Below are 18927 nucleotides of genomic sequence, written 5' to 3'. Positions count from 1 at the left end.
GCAGTTGAGTTAAATGTTACAGTACACCCACATTACTTTCACCTTGTCTGCGTTATCTGTAGACGTGCACACTGATCTCTTCTTTCCCTGCCTTAAACAAGTGACTTCCACATCGCAGTGTAAGACAGACAAGCAGCTGCAGCTCAAAGCTAACAGGAATACGAAGTGCAACAAGGACATGGCCCCGCCTTTGAATAGGAGGAGTCTGAATGGCAGTCAGGCGCATTAGAAAAAGTTTCAGAAATACTTTTCACAAATCTTTTCTTTTTTTTTTTTTTGCAATCAAACTGATTGTACTCTAGCATTTTATTTATTTTTTTGCTAGGTTAATTATGTTTAGACCTGCTTAGTCTTGACGCGTAACATTGACGCATAAATTCCTGTTAGATCAGGACAACATGAATTGACAGAAATACTGAAATTCAAAAGCCAAAGAGTTTTTCTAGAAACAGTTTGAAGTCATTCAGCAACAAGTCTGTCCACAACTTCACAAAAAAAAAAAAGCTTCACATCATGTTCTAGTTATTATTATTAATAATAATAATAACAATAATAATAATAAAATGTCCTCTTCATGTTTGAGTGTGCAGGTCCCATCATTTGCTAGTAATGTCACATTTAAGACAAAGACTTACAGGGACAATCAGCAGTATTCAGAACACTCAAAGTTCCTCTTCTGTGAGCTCGGTTTGTTGCCTCCACAGTTTTTAAGGATCAGAACAGAGCAGACAAGTTTAAGGTCACTGAACACTGCGGGGAGGGGAAGAAAAAAAAAAACTTGCTCCAGGATTAGGTGGGAACGTTCAGTCTCAGCCAGTCTGTAAAGTGTATATTTGTTCAAAGTTTCTGGCTTTGTGAGGGTTTTTTAGGCTTCTGTCCCAGTCTTCCAACGTTTGAAAATCCTCTCCGACTTGTACAACAGCATAAAAAAAAAAAAAACAATTCACATTCCAAGAAATAACATAAAAAAAAAAAAAAAAACCTACCCATCCAGCGGCGTGTGTGTGTGAGAGAGAGAGAGAGAGAGAGAGAGAGAGAGAGAGAGAACGTCAGCACTTTCAGCTGAGCCCCATTCCCTGCTGCTTATTGGAGTCTGTACATACAAAAAACGTTTTGAGTTCCCCTTTGCCCTTCACGTTGATCAGACCTCGACACTCGCACGAGTAACCCAGCTTCTGCAGCACGTCCGACGTCTCCTCCGTCACCTAGAAAGTATACGACACGTTAGTTTACTGCTAAATAAAACTCTTCCTCCAGGATAGACATTAAAAAGTTTTCACATGGCTCTGACACTTTTACACCTCGTTTCCACAGTTTAACATGCAATAAATGTTAACAACTTTGAATCACAGTGACTGTAACACAAACTTAAATATCGGCCGTTTACAATGGAAGCAAAGAGATTATATTATAAAACAAAGACGTAAACCTTTCAGTGCAGAAATATTAAGCTGTTAATATGTACTGTTAACAGCTTAGCAAAGTTACTACTGCTCCAGCATCTGCTTCAGTGTTTCATACTCAATGGTTTTGACAATGTAATACAGTAAAGTTAAGAGTTATTGACACCCTTTAAGAAAAGGGGCAAATAATAATTGTGTAAAGTTGTGTGTAAACGTTTGCATAAATTTTCTGCCGGCGTTTCATAAGTTCTGATTTTCTGTGTACTTGGTTGCGCATCACCCATAACGTACAAAGCGCGTTCCTAACACAGCTCATTTGCATGTAGTGACGCTCACAACATAAAGTTGAAGCGCACAGACAGCTGGGAGCATGGAATGAACGATCAGGGTAAAGGCTAAAAGGAAGAAATGGAAGTTGTTTTGACTCACTTCTATGCCAATAGTTATAGCTAATATCATATTAATGATACTGAGCGAGTTCTAATTCCTCCGTCAGCTGAGGGATTTGTTTATGGCTTACGCAAATGGAGAATCTATTTACTTTTCCGCTAACAGAATATATATTCTTATATTCCTACATTATGGGAGGATTGCCCAAATATTCATTGTAGGGACACTAATAATTACAAAACCAATATTTTGAACAAAATTGCACTACCTAAAGTAGGTGGAAAACTTATGTTATATTGTGTTAAAAGAAAACTATACATGTTACCAATAAATCTGGAGTTGACCCAGTGTAAGTTAATATTAGAAAACTAGATTATAAGATGATAAATTATTTTGTGGCTGTATTTCTGAGACTCCAAAACAGCTCTTTACCTTGGATAAAAGGCAAGTGTAACCCAGTTGCTCTCATTGTGAGTCGACTGTTACTATGATGAAAACTATGATTACTCAAAAGCCTTAACGTCGATGAATAATTATTGGCTTTTGGGAAATGCCAACTATATCCACAGGGCAACAGCATCATGGCACTTTGGCTTTTTCAGTATCAAATACGTGACAATGTCTCATCTAGTGATCTAGACTCTACAAATCTGTCTTTGAAAATCTCAGTTAAAAAAATCTAGAGTAGTAAGTACCTGGATCCTGCCCAGTTCTCCGGTGCTCTCCATTCGACTGGCTACGTTCACAGTGTTTCCCCAGATGTCGTATTGCGGCTTGCGTGCGCCGATCACCCCTGCTATTACCGGCCCGTGGTTTATTCCTGCACAAACACACAATCGACCTGCTTTGAAAACACTTAACAAAATATTTATGTCAGCAGGATGCAATTCCTGCGACAACATGTGTTTTACGTGCCTTGGGAGTAAACAGTTAAAAGGCTTTAACTGCTGTGTATAAAAAAAAAATGCAGTAATGACGTCACTGACCACACAAGTGCTTTTGCAAATTCTAGTCAAATGTCAATTACTATTTATAACCATGGGTGAGAACCACGTCATTTTATAAAAATATAGTTGAGACATAATGGGGCGCTAGATGAAAATTAGGTCTAGTTCATAACTTGAAAAATAAAAAAAGAAAGAAAATAAATTTTCCGTGTATGATTAGGCTTAATCATTAATTCTCAAACACACACTCTACATGAAATAAATAATGAATTTCACCACATTCTCATTAGTATGTACAGACATCACACTCTCAGCAATAAAAAATTCAGTCACAGGAATGACTCACTCTCAGTAAAAACTTTAAATAGCTCTTCAGAGAGTTAAAACAGAGCACTGGACAGCAGACTTTTAATAAAAGCTCTTCTCTGATCGCTATTACGTCAGTGAATTAGGTGCACAGTCTCTCCACTGCATTTCATTTATTAAACACCCAAACACTGCCCGTTCCTCCGCTGTTAACATCTCTATTTGTGCAAAATCTAAGACAAAAGATTTCTTTAAGGTTTCTAAATAAGTATTTAAATGCGTAAAGTTAATTTTCATCTTTCAACGGGATCTTGAGTTCATATGCTCACGTTTTCGGTAACACACAAGACCAAACCACAGATGTGGGCAGCTAGAGCACAGAAACTCCTCCAAAACATCTGCAGCCAAATGAGTCAGATAAAATAGCAGCTCCGCTCACGGCAAACAGAATCATAGTGTCATTTCTTTTCATTTATTTATTTATTTATTTAATCTAATTAAATCAAATCAAATAAAAAATAGAATACAATGAAACATTAAGTACCCTGACAGGATAAAGCAGTTACTGAAGATAGATGGATGAATGAATCGATTAATGGATACATTAATGGACAGATAGATGAATGTAAAGAGACAGACAGATGGATGAATGGATAGATGACTAGAAAGACAGACAGGTGAAAGGATGGATGGATGGATGGATAGATGGATGAATGAATGGATAGAATGATGGATCAACGAATCAGTGAAACAAAACATTTTGCATGTTCTCCCCATGTCCATGTGGTTTCCCTCCAGGTTCTCTGAAGATAGGTGAATGAATGGATGAATAAATTAACGGATGGATGGATAAATGGCTGAATGAATATATTAATGGATGGATGGATGGATGGATGGATAAATGGATGGATGGCTGAATGAATGGATACTCTGGATCACGACCAGAATAAAGCAGTTAATGAAGACAATAAGTGACACACACATGAAACATTTAAAATTGGCCACTAAATATAAAGACCAGCCGGTTTGACAGGAGGTCCTGACCTGTTATTAAACCTGTTATTAACTGCATTTAATTTGACATAAAGTAACTTTATCTTCAGAGCAGAAAACAGACTCTATTAAACTTAATTCTGATGAGCTAATTAGCTCACAGAGGAGGATACAGGACAGACCAGACAGTTCAATTATTGGGAATCTGTGTGGAGTGTGTGTGTGTTTCTTGTCAAGCCTCTCTGGCTGAGTAAGTAGCACTGTGTGTATGTGGGTGTGTGTCCGCTACACTCACCCACACGCAGTCTAAAACTGTTAAACGAATGCCGGTTGATGCCGTCCAGCTTTCCCATCAGAGCGATGGCAAACTCCACCATGATGCCGATCTGTGCCGGCTGCCGCTCCCGGTCCTGCCAATACAGAGCGCTCACGATTACAACGTGGAACATGAAACAGGAAAGTGTTTGTGACAGTACAGATTTGATCATATTAAATTGTCCCATTACAATAACTGTCTAAAATATAAACCACTATTCCAGCAATTAATATATTTATCTTACCTGATGCATTATGTTTGGAAGCTAATATATGAAAACCTACTACAGCTGGATGATACTGCAAAATGATCATATCGAAATACTGGAAGATATTTACGTTATACAGGAATATTTAAGTTCACTAAAATCTATCTAAAAAAATATTTTAAAAAAGTAAACAACCATTCAGCAAAAAAAATTATCAAATGTATTAATTTTATGAATACATATTAATAATAGAAATATTTGTATATAAATTAATATTAACAAAATTGTAGTTTTTGATTTAACATTAACATTTTATTCCAGTTTATACTTTCCTACTTATTACATTCAAATATAATATCCCTACTTATTAATGCTAAGTACTAAAGTGTACACTGCTTCCCTGTGGCCTGATGCAGGTACTTTACTGTTCATGCTGCAGTGTGATACCTGGTTCGTCTCCTGTCCAGGTGTCCCACTGAGACCTGCAGCAGCCATGTACGTGCTGCCGATAGTCTTAATCTTCTCTACGCCACTGAACTTCGGCTTAGACAGCAACTGCAGGGACAGAAAGGAGAGAAAAGGAAACATTTTTAGCATTGCTTCAAAGTGATGACACTTAAGAACTCGTCTGCGCAGATGTCTCACCTCATCGAAGTCAGCGATGATCTCATTAAGCAGTCTCAGACACTCCAGTCCCTCTTTGTTAATGTCGCACTCGGTGTAGAATTCCTTAAAGTCCGGGACTGAAGCAAACATCACACACACGCAATCGTACGACTTGTAGTACAGATCCTGAAGAAAACACACACAACAGCACTTGACTTATTAATATTAGGTATGGGCAATGAAAAAAAAAAATTCTATCACAATATATACACACAAACATTTTACAGTACACGATATGCATCACGATATATATAAATTATATAGAACTTAAATTAAAGGTACAAGGTACAACATTCGACATCAAATTACAAACTTACGATTAGTTATTAAATAATGATATTATATTGTCATATTGGCCATTCCTAAGCAATACCAGAACACAATAAACCAATAAACCAATCAGGTTTAGACACAATACAACAATTAGCACAGAAACAGGTGGGACACAGAGAGATGGATGTGTAACAGATGCATGAAGAAATGGAGATACTTTATTTATAAAAAAAAAAAAAAAAAAAAAAATTAAAACAAGACCATGCAGGAAAGTACTTGTGTTTAGAAAGCCAAATTATTCTGCAAAAAAATGTCACTCCTGCAATATCATTTGTAAATCTGTGTATGCTGCATGTATACATACATGTCTTTTTTTTTTCAGTAGTGTCCTGCTGTGTGATTTTTCCCAGTAAATACACTTTTCATAACTGCTGATAAGCTCGCAGATAAACTCAAGCATGTGCAATTCAAACAGGAAACAAAAATGCTGATTTTAGAGCAATATTTAATCTAGCACAGCTCTAACTCTAATACACCTGATCCAGCATATCAGAGGCTTCTGGAGTGTCTGAATATTATGATCAGATCTGCTGGTTTATGGAAGGATTTAAATTTTTCCTGCACTATTTGCGTAAACTCTGAGCTGAACTCCTTCACAACCCACTGACCATCACGTCTACATATCACACATTACGTATATTCACTTCAGCAGTGGAAGTAGCAGAACAGGCTTTATGGCATAAACTTGGATTATCTAAAAATCATTGCATTAAGAAGATAAAGCTATTAATAAAACTGCATAAATTAAGACTCCAGAGAGATTAGTCTTGGGGGGAAAAATGGCTTAGCACTTTAATGTGCTGTGTAACATCATGTTACGTTCCTAGCACTCAGTGAGGGATGCAGTACAATATAATTTCACTCACACGCTCTGTTCCTTAGAAAGACTTGTTAATCAATCAGTGTAACCCTGTGAAATTACTAACTGTGAAAATCTCACCATCAAGAGAACTTAGTTCTTACTTAAAGGCTCAGTGTGCCATCCGGGTCACGGCACCAAGATGTTGGCAACAACGAGTCAGGAAACAGATCTTCAGACTCTTGATGATTATTTGCATGTGTGAAGAATCTCTTTTGATGGATTAAGTTCTATCATACTCTGAAGTTTCTACTGCATTACAGCATGCCATGGTGTGGAATGACTCGGAATAGCATGCTATGAATGGATGGCTGGACATCTTGAACACTCATGCTGGTCCCTACCTTGTACTTCTGGTTTAGTAAAGTGTTAGTGGAGAGCAGCCCCACCTCATTCTTTTTGTTCTCGCCCACGAACAGCGCAGCCACGTGAGCTGGGAGAACGTTCTCCAGCAGCAGCCGCGTCAAGTTCTCACACAGCTCGATCTCGTCCTTATCCGTGCGGTTCTTGTTCTTCAGCAGGAATTCCTGACGGCTGCAGAACTCATCCTGTAAGGAAGAGGAAGGGTTTCACCCACCTGGATTGTTGGAAATATTTTCCCTGTTAATGTCTACCCAGAATGTCAACTCTGCTTTGTATCAAAAGGGTTTTTCTTGGAAGGCCATGAATGTTCTTTTGGTCAATTCAATGCTTGTTACAGAGAGACGACGACTTCTTTTAAATCCTGACTACAGGTATAAAGAATCAAATCCATTTGTGCATTTACAATGTCATATTATATTATATAAACAAATATCCTAGCATCTCAGTCACATGAAAGTTACTCATCTTACTTCTGAAGAGAATAAACACCACAGTGTACTTTCCCCTGAACTGCTGATTCCACTTAACTGGCAGAAAATTTAGCACATTTGTGTTTTTCTCATGATATTTAACTAATACACAACCCCTCTCCCTATTCTGGAGAGTCAAAGCATTTAAGAACACAGAAGCTGAGTGTGTCTTCATGTCAGCGTGGGTAAAAGCTTCCAGTTTCCAGTATATTTCATCAGGAGGAGGAAAAAACTAAGGAGGGTACGCTGACATCAGCTAACTGACTAACTTTTGCTAATGTTAGCAATACTTTCTTCTGAAATAAACTTTCCAGTCCCCAAACCATAGCTATCCAGCTAATATAGCGAGGTAGCATGACGGAAAATCCGCTGCTTGTTGAAGATGCATTGTATGTAGAAATGTGTATTAGTGCATTTGATTATCTGTATAAATGAAAATAAAATCTTCTTAATGAAGCAAACACAAACACACAATAGCACTGAAGCAGTCAGTCAAGTTCTCAAACTGGCAGCAATTATACAGTGTGATGTCATATGAAACACAAGAATAATGTGTTGAGTGTGTGTGTGTGTGTGTGTGTGTGTGTGCGTACCTGACGTGATATAAGCAGCATGGTAAACAGGAACAGAGTGATGTAGATGCAGCTCATAGTCTGCGGATCTTTCATCAACCCTCCATTCATCAGTGAATCTGTGAGTTCTTCAGTACTGCAACTAACACACACACACACACACACACACACACACACACACACACACACACACACACACACAACTGTAATTACACACATAAGTTCCCAAAGCTAACACATACACATCAGTGCAGGTCCAAAATCTGTGTGATCTGTGTGTGTGTGTGTGTGTGTGTGTGTGTGTGTGTACCTGTTGAATTTTTTATAAAGCAAGCAGCTGTACTTGTTGAACAGATCCTTCTGGGTACAGCCTATGATGATGTAATAAATGGCTGAGGCGACAAAGAGGAAGGCCACCTTCAGCTCGAAGCTCACTCTCAAAAATACTCCACACACCAGTAATGTCAGGATACAGCTATACACTGAATACTGCGGAGAAAAAAAAAGATCAAATGTGCATAAACATGGTCTGAAGTATAGTTTAATCATTGATTAGATGGTGAAAGATAGGGTTAGAAATAAAATTACAGTCGATAAAATCTAATTAGAACTCTCCTATGAGTCTGACACAGAGTGTCTGTGTGGTTATGATATGTGCCAAGAGAATAATAAATGTTTGTGTGTGTGTGTTTGTGTGTGTGTGTGTGTGTGGGTTCTACTCACAGGCAAGCAGAAGAAATGATCATTATTACTAAACGTGCTGCTTCCATTTCCCTGACCAGGGTGTGGATTGACTGGGTTAAAACACTGAAAACAAGAAAATATTTGGGTGATGAATAAGCAGATTCTCCGTAAAACCATTGCACAATTTGCCTCCACGATATAAAATGTTACTTACCAGGTTGAACAAGGCAATGATAACGATAACTGTTGTAGCCATAGTTGCTAGCGGGAGACGCACACAAGGCCTCTTGACCACAGCTTCGGACACGGCTGATAACCACTGGCAGGATTCTAACTTTTCCGGGAACAGTTTCTAAAAAAGGAAAGAAAAAAACGAGAAGAGAGTCTATAAATACATTACATACATATATACTGGGTTGGAGATGTATGAAATTATTATATGTAAATTTACATCATAGATACATTCCCCTCTGAAAGTATTGAAACAGCAAGGCCAATTCTATTGTTTTCGCTTTACATTGAAGACATTTGGGTTTGAGATCAAAAGATGAATTTGAGACAATAGATAATGAATTTCAGCTTTCCTCATTTTACATCTAGAAGTGTTAAACAACTTAGAGCATGGCACCTTTTGTTTGACCCCACCCAATTTTTCAAGTGATCAAAAATATTGGAACATGACTGATAGGTGTTTTTTGCTGCCAAGGTGTGTTAAACTGTTAAACTGATTGTTTAAAGAATTAATAGCTCTGAATATCTACTCTTGGTTTGAGCCCTAGGTTTCACCTGTGAAGACTGCATTTGTTGTTAAAAAGGATAAACCAATATGAAGCCCAGAGAGCTGTATATGGGACAAAAAAAAGCCATTTTGAAGCTGAGAAAAGAGAGAAAATCTATCAGAGCCTTTGCACAAGCATTGGGCATCGCCAATACAACAATCTGGAATGTCCTGAAAAAGAAAGAAACCACTGGTGTACTAACAACCAGACATGGAACAGGTCAGGCAAGGAAAACAACAGTTGATGACACACATTGTGAGAGCTGTGAAGAAATCCCCAAAAACAGTTAGTGACATCACCAACAACCTTCCCAGGGGAGGGGTGAAGGTATCACAATCCACCTTTCGAACAAGACTTCGAGAGCAGAAATATAGAGGCCATACCACAAGATGCAAACCACTCATCAGCAGTAAGAATCAAATATTGGAATTCGCAAAGAAATACAGAGATGAGCCACACAAGTTCTGGACCCAAGATTAATCTCTACCAAAGTGATGAAAAAGCCAAAGTGTGGAGAAATAAAGGATCTGTTCATGATCCAAAACACACCGAGCTCAGCGGTCAAGCATGGTGGAGGTAGTGTCATGGCTTGGGCTTGCATGGATGCTTCTGGAACAGACTCACTAATCTTTATTGATGATGTAACTCATGATGGTAGCAGCAGAATGAACTCGGAAGTCTACAGAAACGTTTTCCTTGCCTGACCTGTTCCATGTCTGGTTGTTAGTACACCAGTGGTTTCTTTCTTTTTCAGGACATTCCAGATTGTTGTATTGGCGATGCCCAATGCTTGTGCAAAGGCTCTGATAGATTTTCTCTCTTTTCTCAGCTTCAAAATGGCTTTTTTTTTGTCCCATATACAGCTCTCTGGGCTTCATATTGGTTTATCCTTTTTAACAACAAATGCAGTCTTCACAGGTGAAACCTAGGGCTCAAACCAAGAGTAGATATTCAGAGCTATTAATTCTTTAAACAATCAGTTTAACAGTTTAACACACCTTGGCAGCAAAAAACACCTATCAGTCATGTTCCAATATTTTTGATCACTTGAAAAAATGGGTGGGGTCAAACAAAAGGTGCCATGCTCTAAGTTGTTTAACACTTCTAGATGTAAAATGAGGAAAGCTGAAATTCATTATCTATTGTCTCAAATTCATCTTTTGATATCAAACCCAAATGTCTTCAATGTATAGCGAAAACAATAGAATTGGCCTTGCTGTTTCAATTCTGTTAGAGGAGACTATAGATAGATAGATAGATAGATAGATAGAGACAGATAAATCAATAGATCGATACATAGAGACAGACAGACAGGCAGGCAGACAGACAGACAGACAGATACCCAGACAGACAAACAGATAAGACAGACAGACAGACAAATAGACAAAGACAGGATTGATCGATCGATCGATAGATAGAGCAACACACAGGCAGACACACAGACAGGCAGACAGATGGACATAGATAGACAGATACATAGACAGTAGACAGAGAGAGACAGACAGACAGACAGACAGACAGACGGAGGTCTAAGGTAGACCTAGACATTTACTAGAATCAAGTACGAGTGTGTGTGTGTGTGTGTGTGTGTGTGTGTGTGTTGGAGGGATTGAGAGACACTGTAGCAAATGTCAGTCTGTTTTTAGTGGTCAGTCATTCCTGAAACTGTCTCCGGCCAATCAAATGCAAGAATGATCATGTCACATGACATTCTCTACATAACATACAGTCTAAATGTGCTAGCATCTATGAAACCTCCAAACCTGGAAATATGCGCACGCGCACACGCGCGCACACACAAACCCACACACACACACACACACACACACACACACGTCACTACAGCAAAATACTACTAAGCTTATGCTTTGTTATTAGTAGTGGTGTTTATCTGTATAGGAACCCAAACCATCAAAATGTCACTATTCCAGATAAAAAGAGTAAAACAGAGGAGAAACATGCATACACACAAACACACACACATGCAAAAATCCCCAGACAATCCATCATAAGTGTCTTTAAAACTGGCAGGTGCCAGCTGTTAATAACCTGAATGTGACCGGCAAAACAAATGGCAAGGGTCAGCAGTAACACACACGCCAACAACACAAACACCAATCCCAGCTGCGTAGGTCTGAAAGAAAAAGCAGAGGAAACACTGTGATGTACTAAAGTAAGGGGAGCAGCGCATTAGAGTACATATTATACATTCAGTTCTGTCCTCGTGTGTGTGTGTGTGTGTTTATATCACTCACTGTTGGGTGACAAACATCTGAATGATGAAGATACACAGGAAGACAAATGTGGCACAGCTGATGTAGTACTTAAAACTAGGCATTTCTGTAGTCCTGTACTGAGAGAGGTATATAAATATGAACACTTTATGCATTTTAGCACAAAATAAACAAAACTTATGGTGTTACATTTTACATATAACCTGTAAAATTAGCACAAGTCCTTTATTAGCACAAGTAACAAAATACATAGTATAGGTTAAAATATGAGCACTGAAAAAAAAAAACAGAAAAAAAACATACCAACTCAAATATCACTCTCACCTGACTAACTGTATATGAGATAAATATTCTCTAATTAATTATAAGTCCACCATTTCCTCTGAACAGCTTTAGGATGCTGGGAGTTATAACAGTGCTGATGAAATATGGAAGGAGTCTCCAGTGTCAGTGCTTTGTAACAGTCAGGGATAAAGCTGTGATTTTAAGTTTTTCGACACAGGAAAGTCTTCAGGAGAAAGTTCTTTAGGTTTTGTGTTTTCTCTCTAACATGAAAAGCTGCAATTTTTGTCTTATTAACTTCAAAAGAGAGAGAAAAAAAAGCTAGTGATAACAGCAACTAATTTCCTGGACATTCCACAACATTAAACATAACTACAAATAGATCAAAATGCATGATTTGGTGTTCTTTAATAAATAAAAACTTGCAGTATAAGAGGAATAAAACACTTCAGGCTGTGCTATTATAGTAAAATGCTGCATTTAAATCTGCTTTGTATCAGGTCGCATCACACTGTCTCATTATTTATCTTTAAGAGCAAGGCCTGTTGTGTTAAATTCATTACATAATGATGGGGGTGCAAACTTTCGCACTTGAGACACAGAGAAGCAGGAAGACCCATTGGACGCATGTTTAGCGCTCCAAATAAAATGCTATAAAACCCCAGAGGACTGCTTTCTAAACTTGTTAGCAAACCTCAGGAATATCTTAATGTACAGTGATATTATTATGATGTTTGCCATTTTGCTAATGCAGGAGGCGCCTGGTAAATAGCGAGTGCTGTTATTATGTTTAAGATGCTTACCTGTTTCTCCAGCCCACGCTTAGTGAACCACAGAGTGAGACCAGAAATCTCCTCCGACTTCACCCACTGCCTGCACACAAGAAACAAACACATGCACAAAAGAAGTATTTTTGTTCTTGGTTGTTTATGCGGTTTCCTTCACACACCCGAGCCCAAAATGAAACGCCTTAATTATATATTTCTTTAAAGCAAACGTGATGTTTTCCCTGCACAGACGAAGCCTGGATTAGATTTCACTCATGATTATATGTACGCATTACCAATCAAAACTCACTGGATACAACTGACTAAATTCTTGTTGTTTATAATGTTAAATTTTCCTAATCTAATCTACTCCATCTGTAGATTAGGTACAATACCAATGACTGCAAGAGAAAATAAAATTTATAATGAAAATCTAAAGCTGAGTGTGACGCTGCAAAATCTCCGAATCGCTGAACCGTTCACTCTACACGAATTTAATCGCATGCGATAGAATAGAGTAGAATGTACACCAGCAATCGCAGATAAGGCTCACACACTACACCATCTTTCATCTGGAGAGAGATCCCTGCTAAAGTGCACATGATCCCCAAATCCTCACAAAACAATGCAAGAACGATCTATCATCTGACTTTGTGGTGGTTGCTTCTGATTGTCTGTTCTGCAACGAGAACAGGAGGTATAGTGGGAAAAAATAGCCATTTTATACTATGCGCCAGCAGGAATCATGTCATGTTTGTTTTTATTTTTTGCTGTTCCTAACAACCTTTTGGGTGACATACCAAATATTTTCTTATAGAAGCATTATTATTGTGCTTACACTTTGCCCTCATCCTCCCACACACAAAGACGGATGATAAACTGGATTCAGGGATCTACTTGAGCATGACAGCAGATCAATTTGATTCTTAGAAATTCATAGAAAGTGCTCACACTACACAACTCATCGCTGAGAATAGAAAACGTGTGAAACTATTGGCACCTCTGCAACAGACTGAGAAAATTGCATCACTGAACCGCTCACACTACGAGTGGTCAGTACAGGAGCGTGCAGTGAGTAGTCACCAATCACCACAATTGGGAATCGGGAAAACGGGGAAATTGAGGCTAAATTTGTTCAGCATAGTCAATAAATATTAATAAACAATATGGATTTTAGCAGACTGCAATTTTATAGTTTCGATATCTGCTGTTCTAACGTGTAAAACAATACGAATATACTGTGCCAAAAAAGACAAAAGTGGAATCGCATCTTTATAAAACAGTAAAAATAAAGAAAACTAAAGAAAAAGAGAAAGTGACAAGTCTCACTTGCTAGAGCTCAGCTCATCGATGGTGGTGATCATCTCATTGTGCAGTTGCTCATCAAACTTGGTCTTCTGGGATTTATTCCTGCAGGAGACATTAATGAAGTTAAACACTTAACATGGAAACATACACACACAGACACAGAGAACAAGGAAGAGAAAGGTGTGTGCGTAGACAGCAGGGCTTGTGTAGAGGTCACGGCCGTTGTCATGCTGGTTACGATCTTCAGGCCAAGCTGCCAGTGTAAGAGAGAGTACCAAGACGTGCATGTGTGTGTGTGTGTGTGTGTGTGTGTGTGTGTGTGTGTGTGTGTGTGTGTGGGGTGCGTGTTGACACATGTAGGTGTGGCATGCAGGATGCCTTGTGTTAGTTTAAATCCCTGAGGGAGCCCTGATACAGCTTAGGAAGGAAAAGGGAGAGAAGATCGCCATTTCCTTACACACCCACCCACACACACGCACGCACACACGCACACACTTTCTCCCATCTCATCTAGCGCGATGCAGTAATCCTGCAGGGGAGTAAAAGGTCCACTCTTCAGCACAGGAGTGGTTGTTATAGCTCATGCTAGCCGTGGGCTCAGTAGCACAAGCTAAGTGAGAGATCAGGGGGTTAGTGGTGAAACTGTGGGCCAGGGAAAATTTCTTCGGAGCCAACATGGTTCCACTCACTTATTCACGCTGAAGGGAGGGGCGGGAAAGGACAAGGACTCCTCAAGAGACTCATCAAAGCTGCACAGGGGGATAAAAGTCAACTTTAACACAACACAAAAGAGAGAGGGAGAAAGAGCAGGATTTCTGTCTATAGGTTTATTTTTAATCTGTGGATAAGAAAATGTGAAAGAATTTACATAAATCTGTTGAAAAAAATCTTCTGCATCAATAAAGAAAGGACATGATAGAAATTGTTTAAATAAATGATATGTATATTCGGGTCTCTCCACTACTATGTGCTTGGCTATCACATCTTTAGAATCAATACTTCATGTAAATGTACTAGAATTTGCTTTGGCTACCTTTTTAGAAATGTAAAGGATGACAGTTGGAGGGAAAAAACAGGAGATCACTCAATTTCTGCTGTTCTTTCTCCCTTACCCAGTGTTCACACTAGCGAGTGACGGTTATTTTCTACGTACGTGTGTGATACGGAGCCGCGATTTCAGCAACAGTGCAACAACATGTGAGCTGAGATTTTCTGAACTTTATGCAAATTAGGTATGACACTAAAGCGATTGACTCAAATGATTCCTCAGACCAATCGTATTGCTCGCATGGTCCGACATTTCTTCACTTCCCCTATTTGACCCCTATTAGAAAAAACTGTAAAAAATCGTAACTGTGGTTTCATCTTACCCGGTCATACACGACCTCTCATTAAATGTCTATAGGGACACTGGGGAAAAACCTAAAGCTTGGAAAGATTACTGGTGTCTCTGCAGTGTGTTTGTAGCTAGTACAGTTAGCTTGCGTACTGTATTTTGCTAATAGCTAATACAAAGTCTGGCACGAAACGTGGAAATCAAAGAACCAATTTTAAAGCTGATTAGTGCATAATTTAATTTGTCTTTAGTTAGAAGGTGATCCATAGATATATAGGTATGGTATACGGTGGTGCCTCAGGTTAGTATACATAGCTAGTACAGTTAGCTTACACTGCTAATTCATTATAAGTACATTTTAAACAAAAATAAATTGTACACAGTAAATTGTGTGCTGTAGGCTATACTACTCTTCTACTACTCTGCATGGACTCGCTAGTGTGAATGCACATTTATGCATACAAACACATATACACAGTTATACACACACACACACACACACACACACACACACACACACACACACACACACACACACAAAAAAAAAAAAAAAAAAAAAAAAAAAAAACATTCTCATGTATTACTAACCTTTCTGTCATTTTTAACGGCGCTGATCTCATAGGAATGTCCTGACGAGTGATAAAATGACAAACTCTCATTAACAATATCATTAGCAATAATCAGAAAAAATCAACAGTAAAGGATGATTATCTGTGCATTCGTGTTTATGTGTGTGGGAGTGTGTGTCTGTGTGTGTGTTCACCTTGAAGCGGTTCTTGCTGTTCACCACAGTGTCAGTGATGAAGCCCTCTCTGCTCTGGAGATGGGAGAAGGGTTTCACGGCCCCCCACGACTCCAGGTAGCGCGTCATTCTCACCGACGCTCGCATCTTCAAACCATCACTCACACGCTGCTTAGGAATGCTACTGCTGCTCTGAGACGGGTCCTTAGACTGCGTGAGCACACAAAAGGTATATATAATTATCACAAATGTGAAAAGTCCTCATTCTGATGTTTAATATTCCATATTTTACCTTTAGTCACATATTGTATGTCTATAGAAACACATATCTAAAACATTTGGCCATGTCATTAATGACATACTTTGTTTTCGCATGCACATTTTAGAATAATGTATACAATTACTATTTAAATAAAAAATAATATGTCCTAAACCTGCTAATGTTTAGTAGTATGTCCAGCAGTCACTTATTAGAGTGAGCTATTGTGGCTGAATATCAAATGGCATTTTAATGAGCATCTAATACACGACATATGTTCTACAAAAGCATTATGTTAAGCAATGTAGCAACTGTATATAAGAAACAGAAAACCAGCTGGGTTTTAGCCCAAATCTAACTGGTATTTTGGATGGGACTTAAATAAAATAAAATTATTCCTGCATAAAATGGAAGTAGAGATGACAGGTTTATATCCTGGGTTGTGTAAATAATCGGACATTAAGCTAAATATCAGCAAAAAGAAAACATTACAGGAGACAAATAATTATGAAATGTTTCTGATGAAATCAGGTTATTGTTTCGTGTCATTGCTTAAGATATTTGAACCTTCCATGTGTTTATTAGACATTAACACACAGTGCAGTGTATTGAAGCTCGTTCTGTTAATGGAAGTATAACATTTTAGGCTCAGAAATATATTAATGCATTTGAATAATAAACTTTTTAAAAGTAATTTAAATGGAAATGTATATACTGACCCGCGGGTCTATAACCAGGTAAGTCTTGATGTTGAGCTCCTTCAGGTAAGCGTCTCGGAGGTGGCCGTTTCCTTCCTCCACCTCGTACGCTTTATTCAGATGCTTCAGAGTGGCCTCAGTGATGTGTACCCGGCTAAACACACACATTATACTCAAATCAGAGCAACATACATTTTTAGATTTAAAATATTTTATATAAGCAATAAGCATTATCTCAAGGCTCATGAATGCTTTACTTCTTGCTAATTCATGTATATTAGTGAAGTTTTAAACTGTAGAATTTTCTTTTGCTGACTTATACACGTTTCCCAGCATACCCAGGCAACCCTCCAGACTCCATGTGATTGGCCAAGGTGACGTCATGTGACCAGACGTCAAACTGCCATTTGCGTAGACCAATCACGCCACAGAGCACGTTTCCTGAGTGCACGCCCACGCGCATGTTAATATCCACTCCTGTCGCCTCCCGAACCAGCCTGCAAAGGATGATGGGGAAATTTAATGAGTAATTTATTTCACCCAGTTTGTGTTTTATGTGTGTGTGCATGTTTGTGTACTTACTTAATAGCCTCACACATGTCCAAACCCATTTTGACGCAGTTCTTGGCATGTCTCGGCAAGGAGACTGGTAGTCCAGACACACAGTAATAACAATCACCCAGGATCTTTATCCTCATACACTCATTCTCCTACACACACACACACACACAAACAAAATATAACAGTTCTACAGTTCTGCCAGACACGACCACCGCTGAACTATACTATTCATCTCAACATGAAAAAAAAGCACTCAATCACTATTATTAAAAAAAATTCATTACTAATTAACAAAGCAAGTATTGTAGTTATTGAAACCACTCACTTTGGCAATCTGGTCAAATTTTCCAAAAAGCTCATTCAGCATGATCACCAACTCTTTGGGAGAACAGTCGCTGGCTAAACGAGTGAAACCAACGATGTCTGCGTAAAGGATGCTGAAACAGATAATGGAGAAGGCAAGAGAATTTAAGTGTTATAAATGTAAAGAGGAACTAGGACTTATTTTAGCTATATACCTATATGTTAAAAAAAAAAAAAAAAAAAAAAAAACAGAATAATAAGAAAAAAGCAGAGATGGCACGATACCACATTTTCTTTCCCAGTATCAACACTTAAACCTAGTTTACATGGAAGTTACTGTATTTTTACACCAAAATAATGACCATGTTCTTCTATGGTACCACACATTTGTCTACACAGCCCTGTTAAAATGGCAGGTGTTTGTGATGTAAAAAAAAAATGAAACCAGGGTAGATCATATCAGAACTTTTTCTACCCTCAAGGTGAAATTACAACGTAAAAAAAATTAACTGAAAAACAATTAGAAACATTTTAGGGAAAAACAGGAAAAGTAAAAAACTTACAATAACATAGTTGCATAAGTGTATACTGTATACCCCTAAACTAATACTCTGTTGAAGCACCTTTTGAGTTTCTTACACCACTCAGTCTTTTTGGCTAAGAGTCTATCAGCATGGTGCATCCTGACTTATGGGAATATTTTCCCCACTCTTTCTTGCAAAAACATTCTAGATCCATCATATTGTAAGGGCATCTCCTGTGCACAGCTTCTTCAGGCCACCCCACTGATTTTTAGTTGGATTCAGGCCTGGGCTCTGGCTCGGCCATTCACAAACATAAAGCTTCTTTTGCTTAAGCCATTCCTTTGTTGATTTGGACATATGCTTTGGGTCCTTGTTGTGCTGAAAGGTGAAATTCCTTTTCATCTTCAGCTTACTAGCAGACACCTGAAGGTTTTGCACTAAAATCGAGTGGTATTTGTAGCTATTCATGATTCCCTCTACCTTGATAAAAGCCCTAAAGCATGATGCTGCCACCACCATGCTTCACCGTGGGTATGGTGTTCTTTTGGTGATGTGTTGGTTTTTTTTTTGTTTTGTTTTTTTTTTGGAATTATGGAATTATTATATCTTTTGGAATTGTTCTCA

At 38.4% G+C, this 18927-nt stretch overlaps 1 protein-coding gene across 5 annotated transcripts in view; it reads right to left on the bottom strand.

Moving 5' to 3' along the window:
* Window positions 1-259: 259 nt before the first annotated feature.
* The window catches only part of adcy7 (adenylate cyclase 7), a 74918-nt gene continuing 56250 nt past the window's right edge, over window positions 260-18927 (bottom strand). For 4 of the 5 annotated variants that reach the window (XM_034299625.2, XM_053229415.1, XM_034299626.2 and 1 more), the window contains 21 exons: window positions 17802-17913; window positions 17498-17625; window positions 17254-17412; window positions 16937-17069; window positions 15980-16168; window positions 15805-15845; window positions 14570-14629; window positions 13902-13982; window positions 12609-12678; window positions 11545-11642; window positions 11339-11423; window positions 8725-8862; window positions 8550-8633; window positions 8137-8315; window positions 7848-7968; window positions 6811-6969; window positions 5209-5355; window positions 5011-5118; window positions 4335-4449; window positions 2489-2613; window positions 260-1205 (listed from right to left, as the gene is read on the bottom strand). In XM_034299625.2, the coding sequence (XP_034155516.1) occupies window positions 1059-1205; window positions 2489-2613; window positions 4335-4449; window positions 5011-5118; window positions 5209-5355; window positions 6811-6969; window positions 7848-7968; window positions 8137-8315; window positions 8550-8633; window positions 8725-8862; window positions 11339-11423; window positions 11545-11642; window positions 12609-12678; window positions 13902-13982; window positions 14570-14629; window positions 15805-15845; window positions 15980-16168; window positions 16937-17069; window positions 17254-17412; window positions 17498-17625; window positions 17802-17913 (2479 nt within the window). In that variant the 3' untranslated portion in view covers window positions 260-1058. The remainder of the gene's footprint in view (window positions 1206-2488; window positions 2614-4334; window positions 4450-5010; window positions 5119-5208; window positions 5356-6810; window positions 6970-7847; window positions 7969-8136; window positions 8316-8549; window positions 8634-8724; window positions 8863-11338; window positions 11424-11544; window positions 11643-12608; window positions 12679-13901; window positions 13983-14569; window positions 14630-15804; window positions 15846-15979; window positions 16169-16936; window positions 17070-17253; window positions 17413-17497; window positions 17626-17801; window positions 17914-18927) is intronic. The other variant, XM_034299627.2, reaches the window with a different exon arrangement.

Source organism: Pangasianodon hypophthalmus, chromosome 25 (assembly GCF_027358585.1).
Source record: "Pangasianodon hypophthalmus isolate fPanHyp1 chromosome 25, fPanHyp1.pri, whole genome shotgun sequence".
Classification (NCBI taxonomy): Eukaryota; Metazoa; Chordata; class Actinopteri; order Siluriformes; family Pangasiidae; genus Pangasianodon; species Pangasianodon hypophthalmus.
The sequence above is the reverse complement of the archived record's forward strand: the minus strand, read 5'-3'. Positions and strand labels throughout refer to the sequence as shown.